Raw genomic sequence first — 24,699 nt, 5'->3', positions numbered from 1 at the left:
ACTTTGTTGTGTAACTGAAAATGTTTGAATATATTCGAGAATAATATAATATATACAAGAAACAACTACCCCTGTAAGTGCGAGTTTTTTTTTTCGCCGCCCGACAAACACGTGTCAGTGGCTAGTGACAACTGTTTTGCATATTCCCAAACCTCTGGCTCCAATCGATGGATCCAAGTGGGACTTTACAGGCGGTGAGCGCCATACACGCGAGGCATCTTCACCGCGTGTGTCGACCCGATCTCGCCAATGCGGATGTTGCTAAACGTAACCTCAGGGTTGGGCTCGACCTTGACAATGTTCTTAGGGAGGCCCTCCTCCTTGGTGCAGGGTCCAGCGCCAGCACCCTGTCCGTCGAGCCACTCCATGGAGTCGCCCTCGCTCCACCAGACACTCATGGCGAGAACCATACCACGGGTCATGGCATCGCCCATCTCCTCTGTGCCGCCGAGACGGATGTAGTCGTCTGCGTGCGAGGCCTTGCAGTAGTTGTCGGTGATGATGTTACCGGTAACCTTGGGGGGTCCGGGGAGGGTGACGACGGCGCTCTTGATCACCTTGCCGTCCTGGATGTAGTGGCGGTGCATCTCTGTGAGCTTGCCACTCTTGTCGGCGGGGAATGACGAGACAACTGTGAACTTGCGGGTCGTGTCGACCTTGAAGTTCTTGCCGCGTCCGTAAAAATCAGGAACGCCGTTGCGGTTATGGTTCCAGCCGCAGCCAGCCTTGTCACAGATACCATCCTTCTGGCATTCGGCACCTGTGCAGCCGTAAAGGCCGGGGACACTGCAGGGGTGAGGAGCAATGTGGGTGGCGCGAGAGTTGGCCTCCCAGATATCCATCTCGTTACAGCAGACACCCTTGCCCTTGATGTTACCCTGAAAACTATGTCAGTTGAGGTTATTAACAAGACTTTCAGGATAAACTTACCACTCCGTTGATGAAAGGTGTGACATAGCACTGAGCATCACAGTATCCGCCACCCTGAGCAGCACCGACCTTGCTGTACTTGCTCGTGCTCTTTCCACCATCGGCAGGCATCTCAGAAAGATACAGAGCACCGTTCATACCACAAGGAAGCTTCTGAGTCTCAACATCGAAAGAGAACTCAGCACCGGTAAGCTTGAGCATCTCATACTTGTTCTTGTTCTCCTCGAGGAGGTAAACACGGGGAGAAACAGACTGGCCGTTGCGCAGCATCTCCAGACGGAGAGCGTTACCAGAGGTGCTGATACCCTTGGCCTTGTACGCAGCCTCGTTCATGCCAAAGAGCTTGCAGTTCTTGGCACATGTTGCCTCGTCGGGGCAAGCAGTGGAGTTGGCGGCTTCACCCCAGTTACCGCAGCTCTGGCCGTTGGCCTGGCTGATGCCGTGAAGCTCTGCGTCGGCGACGATGTAGTTTGTCGCCTTCTTGCAGCCCTTTGCCTTTGTGCATCGGTATGTTTCGATCTTGGGGTGTTTCTCCTGGGTCTTGTCAGGAGTCTGGGCCACGACCGTGTTGGCGAGAAGAGTTGAGAGGAGAAGAGGAGAGAACTTCATGTTGGGCAGGAGCTATGAGTGAGCGAGAGTCTTAGTAGTGAGTGACTGAGTGTGGTGAGAAACAAGATATTTCGATGCATCGTCGACTCGGTTTATATCTATATTTTTTTACTGTTCACGATCATACCTCGTCTACATGGTACAGATAGGGGCCGGCCAGTTTAGGACTCCATCCGAAAAAGCCAAGTCGAGATCCGCGCTCAACAGGCAACTTTTGGTGAATCAGGCCCATCAAGCTGAAGCCGTATCCCTCATTAACATGAGAATTATGCCTCCGTAACCAATCAAGAACCCCAGACCTCCGTACGCTCCGATGTCCCGATTCGAAACAAGGTCACATTTCGTCCCCAGGTCCCCATCTCAAAGGGAACATCTACCGAGTTCCGGAGTAACGAATTGCGGGTGTTGACCCCTGCATTTAGACAAAACAATGTGGAGATGCAAAAAAACTTGGGAGTTTTTTGTGATGAACAAGCAATGCGGAGTTCGGGCCGTCAACCCTGGCTGCAAATATTGGGACCTGAAAAAGGGAGCGAGTTTCATAAACCCCTGTCATTACCGGTTTAATCCACATTTTCCCACCTACCATTGATTTACTAGGGGTCCTTGGCGGGAGCGTGATCAACTATCGAAAGGGGAGCGGATATCATGTACGGCTCTGTCCTAGTGGCCCCGGCCATGCGGACCGACGTATGCTACGGGGTCCGGAGAAGAACCGTGTAATAGGCATCGTGATGATTAGTTTAGTTGCCAAGATTACGTGGACGGAAAGAAGGGAAATGTATTCCAACCGAGAGAAAGAAGGGCCGTTTCTGAGTCAAGGTGGAATAGTCAGACATTGCACTAGTTTTTAAGCATATGTACAGGATCTCATCTACAATGTCTTGGATGGCTTACATTTTGCAGCTGTGCCTGAGACTGACAAGGTTGTTCCTTGCGGGGAAGTGTCTTCTGCCGTGGAGCAGAATAGCCGGCTGAGCCTCTCGTTTGCATGGGTTGCCGCTTGCTACAGAAGATCGGATGGAACATTATGCGTTCATTATTGGCCTGGGATTGAGGATAGCTCCGATGGTTCTGCCGGAATGTACTCACATGCTTCCGATTGTGGAATTATACTGTCTCATGACCCTCCATGACAAGAACGTATGACGAGATGGTTAGATTGGAGGGTGAAGGTAGAATGCTAGTAGAGTTTAGATTTTATCTATTACCTTACTCGTTTCGGTTGGTGTATGCGCACCGTGAATGCTGGGTAGGCTTCAATACTATAGTGATTTATCTCGCTAACGGAGAGTATCCTATCATTCCGGTAGCGAATTGCAAGAGGTTGGAAGCTGCATTGGTTTGTGAAGAATCGATTCGTGAATCAGGTCCAGACATTAGCGGCTCTTTGTCGCATCGAAGAGATTATCCCATGTTTAATTCAACAACATAGAAGAATGATGATTATTGCGCGATTAGCTACCCTGTACTGCCACTCGCAAGCTTAAGGTCACGATAAGTCACGTTCCAGAACCAGCACAAGCTAAGACTAAGTTATGGAAGTTATTTGATGATGAACAATTGAAAATTAATTAAATTAAGCTTGTGAAGAAGCGGATAAATCGAGCCGGTATACTCAGGACATAGAACTGTTGACCTCTGGAGCTATCAATTGTAAAATAAACACCGCAAAGGCTCGCCTTGAACCCACGCAACATGATCCATTTATTTTATTCCCGATAGTGTCTGCGTAACATCCCACTCGGGACTGCACGTGACCACAATCTGACATGGAATCAATTGTAGCTTCCCTTCTTCTGTCATACATACATACTTTTGTAATTTAGTAGGCCCGATATGGAAGACTATCAAGACAAGACCGTCACTTTGGCGGACGGAAGAAAAGTGGCCTACACGATTTACGGCACGGATAATCCCGCTGCACCTACAATGTTTTACTTCCATGGCTTTCCAGGGTCCCATCACGAAGGCTACCTGACACACAGCACGGCTCTCAAGCACGGTCTACGCGTCATTGCGCCTTCACGCCCAGGATATAGCGACTCGACATTCCAAGACAACAGATCTATTCTAGACTATCCCAAAGATATCCTCGAACTAGCCGATCTTCTCTCAGCACAGCGCTTCGCCGTCCTTGGAGTCTCAGGCGGTGGTCCCTATGCGATCGCGTGTCTAAAGGAAATACCTCGTGAGAGACTCGTCGGTATAGGCACGGTAGCTGGATGTATGCCCCTTTCATTTTCCACACAGGGAATGCTTGCCATGACCCGTATCATGTTTAATGTCGCGCCGTACGCCACGGGCCCTTTGGGATGGATAGTAGATAAATTACTAGGCACCACAGCGCGCGACACGGAACATCCGGAGAAATTGGAGGATATGATGGATAAGGATATGACTGCGAGATCACCGAGCGATGCAGAAATCTGGACGAATCATCCTGATTTGAGGCGATCTCTTCTACGATCTACCAGGGAGGCTATGAAACAAGGTGGGTATGCCACGGCATGGGAAGCGAGATTGTTTGGGAGTGATTGGGGTTTCAAGTTGGAGGACGTCAAAGTTAAAAAGGGCGAGATGATACTTTGGCATGGCGACCAGGATGTTAATGTTCCGCTGAGAGTGAGTGAGAAAGCTGTTGAGTTGATGCCTCAGGCGGAGTTGAGGGTTTTGAAGGGGGAGAGTCATATGAGCTTGATCACCAAGGTCGATGAGTTTGTGGTGGAGATGAAGGAGATGCTGGAGAGATGACCTGCGTCTCGTGAGAAGTCCTTAAATGTTACGATCAGCGCTGAGTTATCATGTTTTGGATGATGGTGCAGATATTGCGAAATGAAACCGGACTCAGGTTGTGTCAAGCAAATGATGGCGAAGTCGCCACTTGACATTGATTCACAAAAGGCTTGAGAAAGTACAGTATATACAGCCACAAGCTGCACAGCAAGAGTGTTTGTCAATTCATTTCCCCATAGTCTCGAAAACATTACACCTCATGACGCACTTGGGTAGCATTTGTGATTTTCAGGGTCCCAAGGGACGAAAGCTTATAAATAGGTAAAGACGATCAAGACGCAATGATCTACAACCCCAGGACCCCTAGATCAGAGCCTACTTAGACCTATGGTCGTGATTGGATGGTTATATATCTGGATAAATCTGCTTCCACGCCGACTATCGTCATCTCTGCGGCGCGGTCGATGTGCGCGTCTTCTACTGGACTAAGCTGATGTCACTGACTTGAGTGTCTACTTCAGGTGTCAGTGGCGGTGATGGTGCCTTTAGGGTAGCGATGAGCGTTATGAGGTAATTTGATTGACAAGACGTCTCTGTGATGATGATCAGTGAGAAGATGGCGTCTTGGCTTGGTATTGATCATCGTGGTTTAGATCTATATAAACCCATACTCATTCCCGACAATAGGAAATCAACACAAGTAACTTGAACTGTCTCAAAGAATCTTATAAGAACCATTCTAAACTCCAAAAATTACTCTTCCAAAGCAATACAATGGCTCCCAAGTATGTCTCTACATAGCCCTACGCAGACCAACCACTCACAAATATCCAGCTCCAAGCGTCGCTTTTCTCTCAGCGCCCTCTCTCCCGCAAGTAAGAGATACAACAAAGTCATGAATGAACGATCGGATAATCGTCGATCTGTCGACAGTACAGCAAGTCGCTCTACACTGGGTGGGATGCCAGTGGTTGACGTTGAGAATCACCTCATTGATCCTGCGTATCGCTGGACTACTGCGAATCGCAACTGAGAGAGACGAAATTGTATTATATGTAAATTAGCAGTTATATCAAAGGTGGAACTGTCTGTGTATTAGTCTGTTATAGCAATTACATGTGGTTTAATGTGCCTCCATCTCCTAGTCCATCTTGCCACTAACGTTCAAAGACTCCAATGATATTCAGTAGTTTGATCTACTGGAAAGCAGGTTGTGGCTGCGACCCATAAGGAATGATCCTCACCATATGTCTCCTCTCATTATCCTGGAAATCAGGCACTGCTGAATGCGCCACCGTCCTCTGATCCCAAACCACAACCGTCCCCGTCTCCCATTTAACCCTACAGCTAAAATCCAAACTCCGAATATGATTTTTAAGAAACGATAGCAAATGATCCGATTCCTCAGGCAGAAAACCTTCGACCTGTCGCGCAATCGTAGGGTTGACGAAAAGTGAAGGTTTTCCTGTGACAGGGTGTTTGATGACTAGTGGATGCGTCGTGTTGATTGCTTCTGCCAAAGCACGTTCTTGACCTACGCGCTTGACTTCGCCTTCTGAAGCGGATGTGTGATGAAGTTTGAGGTTTGTTAGGGTTTGCCTAAAAGCTGGGGAGAGGGCTTCGTATGCTGCTGTGAGAGATGTGAATGCTGTATCACCGCCGCCAGAAGAGGGGATCTCGAGAACCCAGAAAAAACTGGTTGATGGGACGTTGGGTGTAAAGGTCTGGTCGACGTGCCAGAGATCGTATGTTGTTCGTGGACCAAGGAGCTTTCTTAGGTTTCCCCTACGCCTTGTGTCAATGATGGTTAATCGTGGGGCTGCATGCGTAACTCACGATTTCTCGTCTGCGTAAACAACATGAAACTCAGGCCCTGTACCTTTGGGGTATCCCATAGTCGGATGTTGATGAAGAGGTCCATAGTGCCTCACAATCTCCTTCTGTCGATCAAACCCAATATCCTTAAAATCCTGGTCTCTCTACTCACAATCAGTTCAGCCTCCCTCAGATATACTCATAAAACTCACAAAAACCACTACTCCCCTCTCAGCAGCCAACAAAGCCAACTCATCCAACCCCTTCTGATCCAACTGACTAATCTGCACACCTCGAATCTCCGTCCCAACACGCGGCGTGATATTCTCAACGCGTCCGCCCTTGAACAGATTCGTCTTAGCGGCGTCAGCCCTCAGACCCGGCTCGTCTCCGTCAAAGAGGGGAACCGGCACGGGCGCCATGTACCCGTCGGAGCGGGTGGGCAGATAAGCGGGATACAGCGGTTCCGAAGACATGGTATCTTGTTGTTGAATCAAGCTTTTTTGTTCGGTCACGGCAAGACTAACAGTTGAGACACATAAGTAGACCGTCGTCGGATGGAGACTTCCGGTCGATGATCGGGGTTTGGCCGATGGATTTAACCGCTTCTGGTAATAGTGTTACTTGAAGGGCGAGAGCTCGTCATTTGCAGGGCTGATGAACCAAGTTGGGCTAATGATACCCAAGGACTATCACCAACCAATAATCAGTGGGTGATAGCAAGATGAGCAATTTTGACCTTACTTTCGGGAATCTTCAGTCCCGATAGTTTACTCTGCCGTCGTCAAGTCCAACTTTAATACTCTACGGAAGGTTTTCTATCAACGTCTAGTCTCAATTGAGACATTCTTAAATCCGAGTAACTTGCCGTTCCCCTCTTCTTGGAAGCTCTAGAACGTCGGGCGTACAGTCTAGACTGATGTTGCACTCGCTACGTCGTAGTGCTAACGGAGTAGCGGTAATGTGGCTGGAAATCTAGTTAAATCGCACTCACCTCTTGTCGATCACTTTTTGTAAACTCCTCACTTTCTTGTCTTTCATATTCGGGCGCTCAGGCGAAAAAGACTGAGTGAGTATGTCGCCGCCGTCGAGTTTATCGGAGCGTCGCGATGAAGCAATGGCACAACCAACATCATGGCTGGCCAAGATTCACCCATACTTTAAGAATCCGTCGCATGTTTTGGTGTTTAAACTGGATTGCTTGTTACTCGTATGGGCTTTTATAGCTGGTCTTTTCAAGGTATTATCCATCGATAATTGACAATGCAAATAGACTGACATTGTATAGGACATGGATCAATCTGCCACGACGGCTGCATTTGTCTCAGGAATGAAGGAAGATCTCCAGCTCTACGGTAATGAACTGGTAGAATTTACGACATATTTCTCCATCGGATATGCCATCTTTATCGTCCCATCCCAAATCATCCAAACTCGAGTCCGACCATCCATATTTCTACCAATTTGTGAGATTATCTGGGGTCTTTTTACTCTATTCACATACAAAGCACCAAATGCCAAGACTATCTTTGCGCTAAGGTTTTTCCTTGGAGTATTTGAGTCTACTTCCTGGCCTGGTATCGTGAACCTGATATTCAATTGGTGTGTTATTAACTCACTGAATACTGTATAGTCCGTGACTAATATTTGAACAGGTATCGTCCCGAAGAACTTGGTAAACGTCTAGCCATTTTCGGTGTCAGTGGTGTCGCAGGAAACATGTTCCTCGGCATCCTCCAAGCCGCACTCTACAAAAACCTCGACGGTGTCTCAGGTCACGCTGGCTGGCAATGGCTGTTCATCATCAGTGGTATAATGACGATATTCTGGGGCTTTATAGGTCTACTCGTCATTCCTGATTCGCCAGCTATTACAAGAGCTCTCTGGCTCACCGACGCTGAGAAAGAGCTTTCCCGCCTTCGTATGAGCGACTGTGGTGTCAAGACATCCAGTATCATTCCGTTCAAGACTCTCGTCCACAAGCTCAAGCTTCTTGTCTTGAGTCCAATATCGTATTTGTTTCTTGCGGCATATCTTCAATTCGCATGGAGTCAACGCGCAAACTCGTACTTTCTGCTTTTCCTCAAGGGATTAACCAACGCAGACGGAACACCTCGTTATTCAGTATACACAGTCAACCTCATCCCACTCGGAGGATATGGTATCAGTATAGTGTGCAATATCGGCCTTAATGCCCTTAGCGATTGGAAAGCCTGGCGCTGGCAGGTTAGTGTTGGGGCTGCCGCAATTCAACTCATCGCGACGTCTGTTCTTTCAGCCTGGCCCGATTCTTGGAGGACGATCATGGGGTTCTACTTCCTTACTTTTGCCACTGCAGCTTGGGGATATGCATTGCTGGCTTGGCTGGGTGATATACTGAGAAAGGAGCCTGAAGTGCGATCTATCCTGGTGGCGATTGCTATAACATTGGTTTATGTCGGGCACGCAACTATTCCTCTCCGAGCTTGGCGTGTGAGTGACTCACCTAGATACCCAGTTGGGTTTCCTTTGGCAGCTGCATTTAGTGCTGGAAGTATCCTTGCTATTTTGGGTATTCTGTTTTATGTGCGGAAATACCCTCAGGTCATGCAATGGGGACTAGATCCTGAAAATGAAATTACAGCTGAAGAAGAGGGTGCTCCAGAAAGCAATGACAGGAAGGAACCGAATGAACGAAGCATTCAGGTGTGATTGTGGTCACTCATTTCTATTGCTGGGGTTTACTACAACTCTAGTCCCAGCTAAGCTAGACTAGATCTAGCCAACATGAAGCTATCGAATCCTTATTTTGGCAAGATGTTCTTATCCCTGTTTTTAAGATGCTTTATGGCAGGTTAGTGTGCCCTCCATCAACGTTTTGTGTCTTGCTCATTTCTGCTTCGTAATTCTTTCCAATCAAGTGAGGTTCTGGGTGTTAATTTCTCATTACTGTCGAGTGACATGGTTTGACTGCGGATGAAAATGCATATAATTCAGCTGACCACTAGCAACATTTGAATGGTATTAGTCGCAGAAACAGTATTAGCTTGCAGCATGGGATGGATAAAAGGTAGGATAAGAAAGTAAGTGAGAGCTGCCGTTATAAGCCTTTCCAGACTGGGTTGATTAAAATTATTCGTAGATTGTAACAAAGACATATCAGGCCTACGGAGTAAAATGTGGACGATCTAAACAATCGAAGAGTAGTAAATCTTGCCCTACCCCTGAAGGCACTGGCGATGAGTTATTTTAGCATTAGATCGAGGCTTGTTCAAATAGTGCAGCCACTCATTTAAAGTCCATAGTATGCCCCCCTACTCTAATCCGCGCCATAATTTCACTAGTATATCGCGCCGTTGTTAGACAGTTTTTCCCGTGGAAGATAAAACAAAGGCAGCACGATGCTCGTCTTCTTCGACAACTCAAATCAAATTATTCACAATGTGGTTCCAGGGACCAAGCCTCCAGCTTGCTGCTTTGTCAGTACTGCTACCAGTCTCCAACGCATTCAGCGTCACAACGACAAACGATGCAAATACTCTAGCCAATGCGATACTTGGCCAAGGCATCACTGTTTTACAGGCGTCTTTCTCGGGTGCAGCGGTTAGTTCAGGGTTGTTTTCTGATGGACCTTTTGGCATCGGGAGTGGTGCGATACTCACTTCTGGCTCTGCTGTTGGAGCTCTACCGGGCGGTGATCACTATGTCAACAATGGAGCCCCTGGCTCAGATACCTATTGTGGTCCAAACACTTTCAACGCTGCGCTATTGACCGTTGATTTATTCCTCGATCCGACCTATAGCGGCATCAGAGTCGAGTTTATCTTTGCGTCGGAAGAAGAAGGGTATGTGACACCCTTGACTAAGAACGGACTGACCAGCTAACTGACCATGTACAGCGGCTCTGCTGATCCTATGGGTATCTTCATTGGCGGCACGCAATATGCTAAAGATACCAATGGTCAACGAATAACCGCAACCAACCGTTATGTTCTACAGCCTCTTGCTATTACTCCGCCTAATAGCGTCACTTCATATCCTGGCTCGTCACCACCTCTCTTTGTTGACATTTTGACCTCTGGTGCACAAACCATGGTCATTGCCATTTGTGATCAGAGTGATTCAGAGTGGGACTCCGCTCTTTTAATCAAGGCTGAGGGTTGCGTTGATTGTGATACTGATATGCGCCTCGCCTATGTCACGACCACAACCACATTGGACGCAGGCGAGACCCCTTATACATCGACTATCACCGCTTCGGGTACTGTTTCTGGAACAATCAAGATTGGAGTATTGGCTGCCACTACCGAAGAAGCAACTACTACTGCTGATGACGAAACCACCACGACAACTGCGGAAACAACCACCACTGCGGTTAACGGAATCACAACTACCACTGCTGAAGAAGCAACTAGCACCACTGCCGAGGAATCTACAACCGCCACTGCTGATGTCAAAATCACTACTACTACTGAAGTCGAAACCACTACCACTGCCGAAGAAACGACCACCACTGCAGCTGACGAAACCACTACGACAACTGAAGAGACAACCACTACTGCTGTTGACGGAGTCACTACTACCACTACTGAAGAAGTACCTACTACTACTGCCGAGGAACCTATAACCATCACTGCTATTGACGGAACTACAACTACTGCCGACAGTGAGACAACAACCACTATTCATGAGTCCTCTGCAGAGTCGACTAGTGATGATCTTAGTACTACCACTGAAGAGTCCCCGACTAAGTCAACCAGTGACAAGCCCCAACCCGCTACCACTCAAGACACTACGACTCAAGACATTACTACAACTGGAACTACTGAGGTATCAACCGAGGCCAGTGATACAGTCACATTTTCAGAACCAATGCCAAATGCCACCACAACAACTCTTGCGACAAGTGATACGACGACAGAGACTTCCACTATAGGAACTGAGTCTGATGTTATCACTACAACAGCCCAAGAGTCGCCCACTGAGATTATGACCGGCACAGAGACGACCAATATTTCCGATGCTCCCGTTGATGGCACTACTACTAGCTCAACAATCTCGGCCTCCAGCATCGCAGAAACTGAGAGTCCTAGTAGTAGCATCTCAACCCATGATACTGCAGGTATGTTAAACCCAAGGAGTCATAGACCATCTGTCAACGTCCAACGTTATGACTGGCTCTACAGAGGAGCTATTCACAATGTTGAAAAATGTATTGGGATAAGTACTAACATGACATTCAGTTCCCAATCCTGGCACCAAGACGACAACGGAATCTATTGAAACAACCACAGCCCAACAGATTGAGTCTTCAACCAACGCAATCACTACTGTCGAAGCGATGACAAGCAACTCTGTTCAACATGATAGTAGCCCTACCATTCCTTTGTCCGTATCGACGAGTACAGAGTCTTTCATTGACTCTACTATCACCATCGGATCTTCTGTCTGTATGACTCAGTCACAAGACGGTACAGCAAACATTCCCCCAGTCCCAACAACTGCCCCATTCAAGGAGGGGAACTCTACGAGGACCGAAGATGCTGTGGTGCCCATAGTTACTACCATAACATACATGGTTGTTGATCCTAACGATCCATCACACCTAACTGTGACTGAGTTCTGCAGCACCCTGAGACCTTCTCCCTGTCGTAACTGCCAGTATCAGCGACCAACAAAAGTGGAGATGTCAACTATCACGGTCGGCTGCAATGCTTGTGGACACTCGGGGGAGAACACGGTCATTCTGGAAGTTCCAGCGAGCGCAGCTGTGGGAGCTCAGACAAGCGATCATGCCGCTTATGAAACTCACCATTTTCAACATCACGAGCCCAACCCTTACAAGCAGAGACCTCGGCCTAGCAAGGGAGAATCTCAGACTTGGAAAACGCCCCATCCGCAAAACACTGTGCCCGTTACCGGAGACAAACCATACAATGGCAATGAAGGGTACAAACTTGACCATCCTCAGTCTGACCATGTTGGGCCAAGCGATGCTGAGGGCGGTCATAAGTCACCCAAGCCAGTTGAGACTATTATGACGGAACCAAAGCCAGAAAGCGAACCAGCTGATGTGATCAAAACTGGAGCGAGGCCTACAACCGTGGGAGGGAACGATCTGGAACCAACATTCCACCGTCGGCCAGTCCCGGCCCCTACACCGATGACGCCTGATTCGCCTGTTGTGGTAATCTCAGCCGCAGCGAAAACGATGGATACGATGATTCTGTCGATGTTCTGTTTGACTGGACTTTTACTTCTTTTGTAATATCATATTAATTTAACTATGACGCTCAGACTAGCGACACTCTTGTATTGAGTTTACTAGATTAATAATTAATGTGTTTAATTGCAAGATTTATCATGTATTAGACCAACCAATATCTGACGTGCTCCAGAGTTGCGTTACAAACTATAATATCCAACAAACAGCTCAAACTAGCACAATCTCATACCTTACGAAGCTGAATGATATCAATGAATCAGCTTCCATTAAAGTTTCTTATCGCCGTTTTCCATTCAAACAACATGGCGGGTCGCTTGCAGCTTGTGCTAACAAATTGTAATCTGACATGTCTGATGATGCTGCCAATTATCGATGGAATGTTTCCTATGCCTGTTTTAGTCATTCAAACTGATACATCATTCACTTGGGGATTTTGTTTAAACAAAGAACATAACAAACGGAACGAAGCGGTCATGTAGAGGCAAATAATGTTGTGATGTCTACATCTGTGATATATAAAGTCGCAGCCTTCCCACCTTTCGTCTCTCTCGACAGTACAGCATCACATCGTAGCCTCAAAACATCCATCATCACTCATACAACACGTCAAGCGACACTGAGTCCTAGTATAATGCCTGGCTCCACTATCGAATGTTAGTTCTCTCAATCTCCCCATATCATCATATACTAACGCTCTCTCAGCCTTCAAGGATGCCAAAGTCCGAAAGATCGTCGAGTATGCAGTCGACCTCGATAACCGCGAAGTCGCCCTCATAGTCACATGGCGTGACTCGCCCGACTAATCCAACGAAACCACCGCAAACCTTTCCGAGGCCGCCGTTCAAGAGATCGGCGAAGATCTTCTACTCAAGTACTGGAAAGATATTGGCGGTCGTTTCGAATCCACCACTCTAGGAATGGAACAGGTCTTCAAGATCCTAGACGAGATGAAGCAATTTTGGACCGTCCAATGGGTTGGTTACTCTATGAAGGAGATAACTGAGGTTCTGAAACATGAAATCGCCTATAAGCCCGGCTTCGGTGATGTGATCGTAAAGTGGCGACGGAGCTTGACGCAGATGGAGGTACGATTGAGACAAACCCTTTGGTGGATAGCTGTACTAAAATTTGCATAACAGTTGGTCAAAGTAGAGGATTTCCCTCTAGGAGTTGACTACAACAGAAGATTGCCAGCTTGGATTGGGCAGCCGCCCGAGGTGGAATGTGACATCGACATGGAGGCTTTTGAGAATGGCGACTTTTGAACAGGGTGCTCTTTTAGATCACTTGAAATGAGACTCTTGGACCAGCTGTCTCCAAACCTAGGAGAGGTGCCGAGACACTGGACGTCTGTGTACCCAGACTTACCATGCAACCTTAAGTAAATAATTGTATGCAGTCCTGGAAGCTAGTTAGCGATATGATTAATAAAAATGGCCCTGTAAACATTGAGTATAACAAGAGTAATTTGAAACTTCTTTTTCTCAACTATGGAATCTGTCTACCTGAGTACTACTGTTTCAGCAGTAAAGTATGGCAATATATCATTTCTTCCCCAATCGATTACGCCCAGCCAGCTCCACGGCTCGTCTCCATAATGTTTCCTACCACATATTGCAAAGAGTGGCCCCTTTGATGGGCCTTTGTACAAGGCCGCGAGCACAACTTCACCACTCCCGGTCGTTTCATCTTTGTCCTTTGGTTCAAGCTCGGCGTCTCCATTTGTTTCCTCTGGCTCGGCTTCGTCTTCTTGCAAAGGTTGCAGTAACATTCCTTCTTTGTAACCTATCAAGCTGTCTGACACTGTTGGATGAAGGTTGACGACAGTATCTTGGGGACGGATATCGTAGGATACGGCTGAGCCTTGGTGAAATATAATTTTAGATGTTCCCCAAACCGCACTGAAATACATTTCTTGCTCGATTTCAATGGTGCCCACTCGAGATAGATTCCCATCGTACGGCGGATATCTAGTCTGCTCGCCGATTGCGCTTCTAGATACGCCTGGTTGGTTTGGCGCCCAAGAAGGCCCAGGTGAACGAAGTCTTGGAACACTGGACAGAAGGAAACCGGTAAAGACTGTTTGGTGTGTAGCAAGGATGTCTATCCCTGCCCGCCCCGACCGCCAAAGCTGTAAAGCATGTTTAAACGGATCATCACCGACCAGTAAGCTCCATATTATGACATCGTCGCCTGGTCGAGAGGCATGCCGCTGTGATAATAGGGTTGCTGCTTCCGATATGGTAACAAATCCTTTTTCAATCTGCAAAGCAATCAGCCTTGCATCGTGAGATACTTTGAAGACCTTCCGGCGTTGCTGCCTTCGAATCCTTTCCATAGCCACTGCTGAACTGCCATCAGTGTGAGTTCTCAGCCAATCCAAACTGCGAGGGGCTGGTAAAAGATGATAGTTCATGAGGAAGAGTATTCCGATATTTATACTCCCGTAGGTGCTGACAACCTGGAGAACTTCTCGCAGAGAGATTTCCGTATTATGATCGCCGGATTTGCATAGAATATGGATATTCTTTCTCCCACGTAGTGCCTCAAGAAGTGTCCAAGCGCGGACGTTCCAATCGCATGCTAAGAGAGTGCAAAGAATGGATTCTCGAAGACATATGGCCTTTTGAGATAGATGTTCCGCTCCCTCTAGAACTGAAACATCAATTTCCATAAGATCGCGGTCACAGAGAAGAACTACGCGGCTTTCGGAGAAGACGCTATTGATGTTCATTATTGCCTCCATGCGAAGGTCGTGCATATCTGGTATACCTATCATACGCCATTGGTCAGCTCTGTCTCATATGACTATGTTTTCAGGGTGCGCAGGGCAAGGTCTTCATCATACGGCATGATTCATTAGAAGACCGGATTCTACTCACATGCGGCGTCGATCCAATAGCTTGAACAACCAAACTTCCTAGCAATCACAGAGTACCGAGCATGAAGACAAGCGTTGAGACCCGACTCTGGACGACCACCTTGACCGTGACTCCACACATGTGAAATTGTAAGAGTCTGCGGAGAAGCACCTTCATATAGAAGAGTAACCTGACTCACATCTGAACAAGCAGCTATAGAAACAGCGCGTCCTCCAGTTACTTGACGGTACGACTCTTCGTTCCATAGAATTCGATTACAATTAGTAGGGTTCGAGCACAAAAGGTCATGTTGGCTTTGATCAACAATCATTGCACCCTGCATTCTGCGGCAACGAGCAGGTGACTCTCCATCGCATGACTTGCGGTTGTTACACCTCCCAGGTTTACTCCCGAAAAGGTCATTGAATCTGGCGTGAAATTGCCGCAGGTCCAGCAATGCAGTCGACCTACTCCTGAGTAGAATCTGGTAGGCAAGACTACACATGTACTCCGATTTCAAAACTGTTTGTTTTTCGGAGACCAGGGAAGAGTCGAGGTTTGGACGAAGGGCCAGTTCGCTGAGGTCGCTGTAATCGAAACCAATGGCCAAATGGTCCTGTAGAATGCGCCTGTATTGATGCATGAGTCAAAGAATTCTATCATTTTCTCGGATGTCTTACCAGTAGTGAAGAGCTACACATCTCTGCCAAGTACTCCACAGGTATGCTTTGAGCACGAACCATCTCCATTGCTGGCCGGGGCTCTTGAAACTCGGTTTCTCCGACTCGTATGTAGTTGAGTCTATCAACTCAGAAGTGAAATCCAGAAACTTTCTAAACATGTGCAATTCCTTGCCTCTGACATTTGTTTTCGGGCTTCTGTCCCATGTAGCTGCAATAGAAAGTGCCATTCGAATAACAATTGCAGACGTTGTGTGGACAACCTCCAGGTCCTCCCAAACATAGGTATCTCCACCTATCTTCAACCAGCCGTGCTTCGACTGGTCTCCTGGTAGCACCGGGTGGTTGAATAATGGAATTGGTGTGTCTGGAAGCCGGGAGAGAAGGTCAAATGCACGATCAACAATACGTTCTTCCTCCATCTTCGAGCGGGGAACCAAAATTTGTGTTGAGACAAGCATTGAAAATGCATTGTCTAGATCTCTATAACTATATATTGATGCAGTGCGCCTGAACAATGATCTCCTAAAGTACCATCGTGCTCGATTAGCAGTATCGTGAGTTTGTTGCCCCGGAAATAAAACAACCCTTGGCTTCGAGGAGGGTCTATCATTGCCGGTCTTTTGCGGCGCGTCCCGCTCCTTGAACCATTGACCGTCGATGTCAATCTCACGAATGTCGTGGCAAATGAAGCTGCTTGTTGTGTCTCGACGTTCTTCCGGTTGTGTACCACAATTCTTCCACTCTTCCCAGATCTGTTCTCTGGTGAACGAGGATGATGAGGGCGAGGACATGATGTTGTACTGGAAGTTGCGACTGATGCAATCGTATATGATCTTGAGTTGGACTTGATATTGATCGCACCTGGGTACTGGAATCACATTTGTGTAACCTAAATTGAAGAAGAACCAAAATGATTAAAGAGGACTTAAAACATTGGTAAGACTAGCAGAACATGCCTTGCCACAGATGCATAACAGGATCCGTGTAGCAGTCTTACTGGCTGCGGCATCTGTTGTGGGCCTCAGCTATCATATGATAAGCATCAAACATCCAGCGGCCTTAGATCAATATATAAAATCAACAAACGAGAGCCAAGCTAGAAGTTCTTCCATATCAAAAGTTATACAATTCTAAGTGTTCTCTTCTGAAACTTATCCTCCCCAATACTGTTGCGGGGGGCTTCCTCATAAATGCCTTTCCATTCCCACTCTTCTCCCCATAATTCATTGGTGTGAACAAGTTCTGTTTCCAGACGATACACGTCAAATGTGTCCCTGTCATCCTTCGTTACACAAACTGCCACTGGCGGCCCTTCACCCTCATTCAGATTCCATGGACCTACGAAGGGAATCTCATCACCTGCAACGACGTGAGCCCTGCTAAAAACGGGTCTTACAAAGATAACTCTCTTATACTCTCCAGACGAAAGGAGTTGTTTCGCACGCTCCCAGCATGAATTGGGAACAGCTGAAAGATCTTCAAGATCTGATGGCTGGACGATGTAAACACACCAATCCCCTCGGAGATGAAGCGCAGTATTGCAATCCGAGACCTTTTCGTCCAGGAGCTTGACGGCTATCGTGCCATTACCATCATAGGAAGCATAGATAGCAGGGTCTGGTGACGATACATTGAGTTCCATGGGCCGCGCGAAAGGTGACGATGGTGCCCAACTGAGACCACGGATACCTTTTACTCGATCGGAAGTTGACATTAAAAACCCCGACTTGATAGGAACTCGCAATCTCCCTTTCCAGAAACGTTCTAGTCGTTTCTCTGCTGTATCGTCACCGCAAAGCAGACTCCATATAACCATCTCATCCCCTGGTCTGGAAGCAAAGCGCCGGCTCAACATAGTTCCTGCCTTTTCCAGTTCGACTGTAGAAATCTCTTGGCCCATAGGAAGTAGGTGAGGAGAGCCAAGAAGTACGCCACATAAATCTATACTTCCTCGCTCATACAACACCACAAGGAAGTCTTTCAAAGGAACAGGATTGTTATTCTTGCACAAGACATGAATGGCCCTGTTTCCACGAATGCCTTCAAGCAGGGTCCAGGCTCGAATATTCCAATCACTAAGAAGGAGGACTGAAATTAAACGTTCGCACTGCTCCTTGGACAGACTTTGAGAGCCGATATCGATATCCATGACATCTCTGTCGCAAATCAAAGTTACCTTGCTTTCCCTAAACGTAGGGTTGATGGTTTTGATTGCTTCGGATCGAAGGTGTTCATCCGACGGGATACAAGCAGCATCAATCCAATACGAGTCACAGCCCAGATTGAGTGCAATGGCAGAATAGCGGTTATGAAGGCATTCGTTGAACCCATCTTCGGGTCTTCCACCTTGCCCATGACCCCAAACATGAGATATCGCCAGGGTTTGGCCCGCTGCTTTTCTATATCTCAAACACTTTGTCGAGTTGGAGTCACTCAACGATAGATCCACAGCCCTTGGAGCTTCAGTGCTCAGATATGAGTTCCTATCCCACATAAGCTTTTGGCATTGTTTGTTTGAACAAGCTTGGTCATGCGTCGACTGATCCTCTGGTGTCGACGTGACGCATCGTTGGCAAAACGCTGCAGCGGCGTCGCAATGCAACCAATCAGCGCCTCTCTGATGGCATCTTGCTCTTTTGTTACCAAACTGGTCGTTGTATCGAAGAACAAGAGTTCTCAGATCCAAAGTGCCTGGCGCACTGAGTCTGACAAGATAGTAGGAGTGCCTGCACATGTAATTGCAAGCTTTCTCTGTTTGATCTTCCACCTTTAGCGAGTTGCCAACAGTGCCGAGTTCCAGCTCATCATATTCAGGAGGCAAGGCTGGGTACCAGTCCTCGGGGTTACAACGTCGTAGTAACCGTGTTCCAAATAGGTAATATGTCGATAATTGGATCCAACGTTGCCATGCAGTCCAAAGGAAGCCTCTTGCGACCTGGTAACGATGACGTCTATTTGATGAGATATCGTCTGACGCCTGCTCTAGAGCCGTGATTTCGTCGAGGAGATCTGACATGGTGTTCGAATAAACTGTTGCTACATCGGCGACGCCTCGGTGAGTCTTTTGTTCAAGATATTCAGTAAGCAGAGCTAAACGAACGGTATTTGTGTCAATCATAGTGGTAACATTGTAACTCTGCCACAATGATAGATATGATGTCAGTATCGAGTCTGGAGTTGCTGTGCTTTCATGCTGGTTCTTATAATCTGAGTTATTGTCACATAATGTAGATCACAAACTCCTCGAAAGCGGCAGTGACGATTTTGGGAGTCTTTCTAGAATAGAAACTGTGTGATCGAGGAGTTGAGGATGTGCTTCCTGCCATGACGGAACACTGCATTGTAAGATGCGACCAAGATCCTTATCCATCATATTCCAATGCTTTACATCATCAGCAGCATTTTGTATCAAGCTGTCTCTGAGACGACTGATGTAGACGTGGTAGTCAAGTACCGAGATGTTGATGTCGGATGGTTCTGTTGGCTCCGTGTCACTAATGTCATCGGTGACAATTCCGTCGGACGATTGTGAGCTATCCGTCATCCCATCGTTCATTTGACTATCAGTATCATTTTTTCTTTGCTCGAGATCATATTGCTGTGGATTTTCCATGACACCGTTCCAATCACGGCGCATCTCTTCCCACACATCCTTGCATCTTTCCCTCAGTGAGTATTCTGTCTTGCTAGTAGACATGGCAGTCACGGATACGCGCAAGGTGCGAAAATCATGGACTTTGGAGTTGAGGTTGTTGGTTGATCTTTGTAAGTGACACATCAACATGCGAATTATCTAGTTCCAAGCGTAGGAGGTAGGGAGGCAATCTAATGTGACAGGTGTTGCAATTGCATTGGGCAGCAACGCCGAACATGGTCGAGCCTAAGGTGGAAACTGTACGGTTACACAAATGTCCCACTCGCGACTCATGAAAACGACTAGATCCCAAGAGAGTGGACATCTTTACCTTCAAGGCGACGAGGTGGTTGCGAAGATATACAATGACGATATATATTTCACACGGCCATAGGGTACTTCAAATTACGAAGTTGAGATTGTGACATTTCTTTATAATATGGACAATCCCTCGAATTATACAGCCAGTAAATTCATACATCGAACACCTTTTGACCTTCTTCTTTATCCCGTGAAAGATCCAATATCCAGTGATAACGACTGGCTTCAAGCTGTTGCCTGCGCCGTGGTTCCGGTGATCTGGTCAGACATGACAGGGCGTATCACTTCCTCTGCTTCGCGTGTCAGCCTCAGTTTCAGCTCTATCCAGTTCTTGTCGTCATGTGTGAGGACTTGGTTGAGCTTAGGATCAACCTCCCGTTCTGCCAACATCTGTAACCAGGCATCGCGCCGATTAGAAGGAGCAAGAATCCCATCCATCCAAGATGTTCTTCGATGTTGACCCAAAGCCTGGATAGCTCCAATCATGGGCGTACGTCCAGTAAACTGCAAGCTCAAGGTTTTGACCTTGATACCATTGCGCCTCAACCAGAGCTCAGCAATTCTTCCATCCCTATAAACAATACTGTCAAAGGCCCACGCAGTAGCCACGAGAATAAGCAAAGCAACGCCATCCCAGCCTTTTTGAGCTGCAACATATGTCATTATTGCAAGTTGGAGTATCTCGAGAATCCTCAGGCCATGGGCCTTCCAACCACCGAGAGGTGACTCAAACCCTTGGACCATAGTTTTATTGAGCATTGTATCGATGACTCCTCGTGAACCAATATAAAGATACCAGGTTGAAGCGTTTTCGTGGAGAGAAACGAGCATACAGCCTGGGACGCCGATCTCATTACTCTGAAGATACCCCCCGGGTCGGTCCACGCGAATCAGTTGTCTGCAAACCCGGAATATAACTATGAGAGCGATCGCAGTACCTGTCCCATAGAGTCCGAATAGGTAACAGACAACACTGGCCCCAAGCAGACCCAGAAGGACGAAGGCTTCGAAAACCATTGGGAGAGCGTCTGAGGAGCCCAGTCGTCGATTTCGCCGCATGCTTTTGCTCTCTGACTCGGAGAAGCGTATAATATGAAGGTTCTGATAGCGTCGAAAACTCTTATCAGGCTTCGACTTGGAAAGGCGAGCAGCTGGCTCTTTATTTGAAGTCTTGATCTCGGGCTTTATTTCGACTCTGTTAAAGGTGCAATAGAGATAGATTTCTCACAGGTTTCACTTACTTTTTCTTCTTCTTTTTCTTCCAAACTCTGTAACTTGACATTCCGAAGAATATAACCACTCAGAATCTCTGCGACTGCCCCATTCGCACACGGAAATATGCTATCCCATGAGACATCCCAGACTGTACGACGCGAATCGGTAACTGAAGAGGCACGGTCGATAAAATCCTGGCCATGCTGTAAGAGGTCGGCAATCATGGCCAAGACTCCGAGGCGTGGAAAGAGCCCAGCAGGGATGAATCCAGCCAAGGCCGTACGGCCGACAAGTAGATGAGGATATCGACTGCTTGCAAGATAAATAGCAAGAGGGAAAAGAGCAGCCCACTCGAAAATCGATGAAAGATCTGATGAAGCTACAGGTAAGACTGGTGGCTCGGCACCATTGGCTCCCAAACTTGCAGGCAGGTCTTGCGAGCCCATAATTCGTAGCGAGTAGCCGATATGACCGTTTGAAACAAGATTGGGGATAGTCCAACTATTGCCAAGACAGTATACAGGTGTGGCCTCTGGGTTGTCGTAAAGGAGATGCAACTGCTGGATAAATATCAGACAAGAGGCTTAAGGGACCTTTATTCTTCTTGCTTGGAGTAGTCAGAGCTATGTTCGTAGATATAACTGGATTTGTTGAGGGGAATTGGTCTGTATGATGCTTGTGTTCTGTCTGAAGGTGCTGTCTGGTCTGACATTTTCCCCCGTGCTGTTGCCTTACGCTATTCCTAATGGAGACAAATATCCTTAGTCATAACATGACATAGATATTTACCCTGCTATCTAGGTGCAACCAGTCTTGTGCAGGGTAGTTCAATAACTACCTGTATACGTTATTCCTTGAACCAATATCTATCTATAACCAGCACAAACATCCCGATAAACATTATTCTGCAACCCTGCCGCATCAGTAGGAATGCACTTTAAATATGTAGCATACGAATATGCCCATCTAGGATCATTTATCTCTGTCTTCTATATCCCTCTAGAAGTTGACTATAGCAGAATATTGCCAGCTTGGATTGGACAGCTGCCCAAAGTGGAATGGGACAACATCGATATGCAAGCTTTTAACAATGGCAATCTTTAAATGCTGTGTCGTTTTAGGTCACTTGGTACTATTATCTCGGTCTATTCGGGGGGCTGAGCGTCCGCAGTCACGATCCAGCATTGCGATACTTGATGGGGTCTACGTGATTACTGTACAGATCCAGGGAGGGTGATAGTAGATGCAATAAATAGAACTCCGACTAGTCTTTCATCTTAGTAGGCGGGGTGCACTCTTCCTAATACTCCAGGTAGAGTTCGATGGCCCTTCATTGACATTGAATTCAATGCAATGAAACTCTGCTTCACTTTGCTTACTGGCCAAATCCTTTTGAGTTTCAATGAGGTCGATGTAGCCCTGAGATAATACGTTGTCTCTACAGGCGACAATCAAAACTCCAGAAAAGTCCCTCGAAGGATCTCGGGTCAAAACCTCTTCCAAGCTTTCTCCGTCGCATGCCATGATCATCTCTCCACCTTCAATGATCCCTGCTACCACCACTTGCCAGTCAAGGCGTCCTTCAGCCCGCAGAACTGCTGTCAGTGGGGAATTAATACCGGATCTTCCCCAGCTTGCGCCCATAAAGACACGTTGTAGAACTGGAATTTCTCCCCGTTCCAACGGCACAAAACAGTGATTCGGGTTAGCGTACGCAGTGCCTTGGAGACGTTGGTATGATGATAGACTCCTCTGGGCTAGAAGGTTGTCATGGACTCGCACAGGATCAAGTTCCAACAATACCTCCCCATACTGCCATGTACAGATGGTAGCACAGAGAGTACCATCTTGCCCGGTATAGGGTTCTAAAGAGAAGAGCACCCCGGCCGTTGTTTCTTTGTGTAGAGGTCTGGGACCCTTGTCAAAAATGAATCGTCCTTCCATAAGAGCGCTTGCATCAGCAGCAATGACTAGTCCGCTCAGAGGATCTCTTGGTAATGTCGGTATAGAGCCTGAATGAACGGAAATAAAACCTTTTGATAGACCATTTTGGGCCAGCGCTTTTGGATCTCGTAGCACATCGGATAAGAGTGTTAGGTGCGGCGATGCAATTCCAAACACCCGATCATGAATCTCAACGTGGTTGTGATACCCGGTCGTCGAGCCTCCCCAAACAGAAGCGATGCGCCAGAGAAAGTCTTGTATCGTCGCTCCAGTCGTGCCAATCATAAAAACGAAACCCAGAGCATCCGCCTTTTCTGACGTTAGGCGCGATCTCAGACCATCCTTATTCAGCTCGCAGTCACTTGTCCAACAGTATTGTGACAGAAGGTTGCCCCCTACAGACACAGCCGATCTCAGACATCCAACAGAGTAAGCAATCATTACATAGCTTAGCGTGAGGTTGAACCATGAATCCCCAAATCCTTCGTACTCAGAGTAGTTGGCTACATCGTGCAAGATAGCAGCTGCTTTCCGCACTATCTTGCATCGCTGGTCTCTTTCCCCGTATAGCTTGTCTGCGAGATATCCTAAGCTGTCCGGGATTTCACAGCGTAGAGTCTCGTCAGTTAATCGGAACCTCATTCCTAACACATCTCCCATTTCCCATGACGCCAAGGCGCCTTCATGTACTCCGCGCTCCCAAATATCCCTAGCCATGTCATCTGGAAGCCCACAACCCGTTTGCGAGGCTATGGCACGAGAAATCTCCGCAGCTCCTCCGTATATTGGAATAGCTCCCGGCTCTGAGTCGTCATCTGCTAGATCGTATTCCTCGCCAACCATGTTCATTTCACTAGAAACTATCATGGGAGGTTCTGTAAGCCAGAGAACGACAGTAAAAATCGAAGGATTGTAAAAGGTCCTTCCTCCTTGTGGTATTTCGACACTCCCAGACGAGGTTTGGCAGACCACGCGGACATGAGCCCCATTTGCCATAGCAGCGAGCGCAATCATGGCAACAGCAGCCGACAAGGTATTGAAGATGTTGTCCGGCTTTCCAGAAATGGATGTTCGTTGGCCTAGGAATTGTTGCAAAAACCTTTGGCACTGACCTCGAGCATGTTTGCTCGTCTGCTTCTGAAACATTGCACTGCCGACCACGTGTGTGAGCTCGCCTAGAAGTTGGCGACATCGATCATGCTGAGGTGACCTTGCATCCGCGTCAATGACTGCGTTGACAAAACTTTGAAGGAGAATGCGTGACGAGTATGGCATGCTAACACGCTCGAGATCGTCCTTTTCGCGAGTCTCGAGGTCTCCTCCAGAAACGATATAGTACTTCCCTCGAATCATGTCTTCGACGTACTTGGCCAGTTGCTGGCGTGATTCAACATAACGCGCAACTAGGACTATAAAAGTGGCGACGCCCTCGACAGTTCTGAGTTTGACATCAAAGATTGTGTTTTGACACGGAATTTCTCTGAGTTGACCACCCAGGATCGTGCCACTTCTATCAAACTGTACATCCTCTAGCCAAGGCGGAAGTCTCGTGAATCTCACTCCATACTGTTGAATGAAAGCGTCGAAGAGGCTAGCGTCTGTGTGTCTCGAGACGACAGATCCGACAATCTTGCCGACCGTGAGCGCCGATGCGGTTTCGTTGACAGTGAAACCGCCCGAAACAAGTAAGCCTAAGCGCGAGAGGACCAGCGACATGGCGTTATTGACCCTTGGCAGAGAGGGAAT

General features: G+C 47.4%; 10 protein-coding genes across 10 annotated transcripts; 4 read left to right on the top strand and 6 right to left on the bottom strand.

Annotated features, from left to right (window-relative positions):
* Nucleotides 1-61: 61 nt before the first annotated feature.
* On the bottom strand, nt 62-1,543 carry FGSG_08253 (endoglucanase type C precursor). The gene is made up of 2 exons (XM_011322247.1): nt 931-1,543; nt 62-878 (listed from the first exon to the last, which is right to left on the bottom strand). Exons 1-2 carry the CDS (start codon nt 1,537-1,539, stop codon nt 186-188), a joined length of 1,302 nt encoding a protein of 433 aa, XP_011320549.1. The 5' UTR covers nt 1,540-1,543; the 3' UTR covers nt 62-185.
* Nucleotides 1,544-3,378: 1,835 nt separating this feature from the next.
* Nucleotides 3,379-4,293, top strand: FGSG_08254 (uncharacterized protein; the record flags this gene model as incomplete). The annotated part of the gene is made up of 1 exon (XM_011322246.1): nt 3,379-4,293. One exon carries the CDS (start codon nt 3,379-3,381, stop codon nt 4,291-4,293), a length of 915 nt encoding a protein of 304 aa, XP_011320548.1.
* A 1,178-nt stretch (nt 4,294-5,471) lies between these two features.
* Nucleotides 5,472-6,566, bottom strand: FGSG_08255 (uncharacterized protein; the record flags this gene model as incomplete). The annotated part of the gene is made up of 3 exons (XM_011322245.1): nt 5,472-6,060; nt 6,112-6,254; nt 6,303-6,566. 3 exons carry the CDS (start codon nt 6,564-6,566, stop codon nt 5,472-5,474), a joined length of 996 nt encoding a protein of 331 aa, XP_011320547.1.
* Nucleotides 6,567-7,381: 815 nt separating this feature from the next.
* On the top strand, nt 7,382-8,781 carry FGSG_08256 (uncharacterized protein; the record flags this gene model as incomplete). The annotated part of the gene is made up of 3 exons (XM_011322244.1): nt 7,382-7,692; nt 7,746-7,900; nt 7,931-8,781. 3 exons carry the CDS (start codon nt 7,382-7,384, stop codon nt 8,779-8,781), a joined length of 1,317 nt encoding a protein of 438 aa, XP_011320546.1.
* Nucleotides 8,782-9,510: 729 nt separating this feature from the next.
* FGSG_08257 (uncharacterized protein) lies at nt 9,511-10,832 on the top strand (the record flags this gene model as incomplete). Its single annotated transcript, XM_011322243.1, has 3 exons — nt 9,511-9,914; nt 9,969-10,735; nt 10,822-10,832. 3 exons carry the CDS (start codon nt 9,511-9,513, stop codon nt 10,830-10,832), a joined length of 1,182 nt encoding a protein of 393 aa, XP_011320545.1.
* A 2,094-nt stretch (nt 10,833-12,926) lies between these two features.
* Nucleotides 12,927-13,560, top strand: FGSG_08258 (uncharacterized protein; the record flags this gene model as incomplete). The annotated part of the gene is made up of 4 exons (XM_011322242.1): nt 12,927-12,948; nt 12,998-13,071; nt 13,222-13,380; nt 13,435-13,560. 4 exons carry the CDS (start codon nt 12,927-12,929, stop codon nt 13,558-13,560), a joined length of 381 nt encoding a protein of 126 aa, XP_011320544.1.
* A 1,609-nt stretch (nt 13,561-15,169) lies between these two features.
* Nucleotides 15,170-18,855, bottom strand: FGSG_13410 (uncharacterized protein; the record flags this gene model as incomplete). Its single annotated transcript, XM_011322241.1, has 5 exons — nt 15,170-15,785; nt 15,837-16,258; nt 16,424-16,707; nt 16,837-16,864; nt 17,182-18,855. The coding sequence occupies 5 exons, from the start codon at nt 18,853-18,855 to the stop codon at nt 15,170-15,172; spliced, it is 3,024 nt and encodes a 1,007-aa protein (XP_011320543.1).
* A 216-nt stretch (nt 18,856-19,071) lies between these two features.
* Nucleotides 19,072-19,536, bottom strand: FGSG_13409 (uncharacterized protein; the record flags this gene model as incomplete). Its single annotated transcript, XM_011322240.1, has 1 exon — nt 19,072-19,536. The coding sequence occupies one exon, from the start codon at nt 19,534-19,536 to the stop codon at nt 19,072-19,074; it is 465 nt and encodes a 154-aa protein (XP_011320542.1).
* A 483-nt stretch (nt 19,537-20,019) lies between these two features.
* Nucleotides 20,020-21,455, bottom strand: FGSG_13408 (uncharacterized protein; the record flags this gene model as incomplete). The annotated part of the gene is made up of 2 exons (XM_011322239.1): nt 20,020-20,928; nt 21,036-21,455. 2 exons carry the CDS (start codon nt 21,453-21,455, stop codon nt 20,020-20,022), a joined length of 1,329 nt encoding a protein of 442 aa, XP_011320541.1.
* Nucleotides 21,456-22,281: 826 nt separating this feature from the next.
* On the bottom strand, nt 22,282-24,669 carry FGSG_13407 (uncharacterized protein; the record flags this gene model as incomplete). The annotated part of the gene is made up of 1 exon (XM_011322238.1): nt 22,282-24,669. The coding sequence occupies one exon, from the start codon at nt 24,667-24,669 to the stop codon at nt 22,282-22,284; it is 2,388 nt and encodes a 795-aa protein (XP_011320540.1).
* Between the last annotated feature and the right edge of the window lie 30 nt (nt 24,670-24,699).

Source organism: Fusarium graminearum, chromosome 2 (assembly GCF_000240135.3).
Source record: "Fusarium graminearum PH-1 chromosome 2, whole genome shotgun sequence".
Taxonomy (NCBI): Eukaryota; Fungi; Ascomycota; class Sordariomycetes; order Hypocreales; family Nectriaceae; genus Fusarium; species Fusarium graminearum.
The sequence above is the reverse complement of the archived record's forward strand: the minus strand, read 5'-3'. Positions and strand labels throughout refer to the sequence as shown.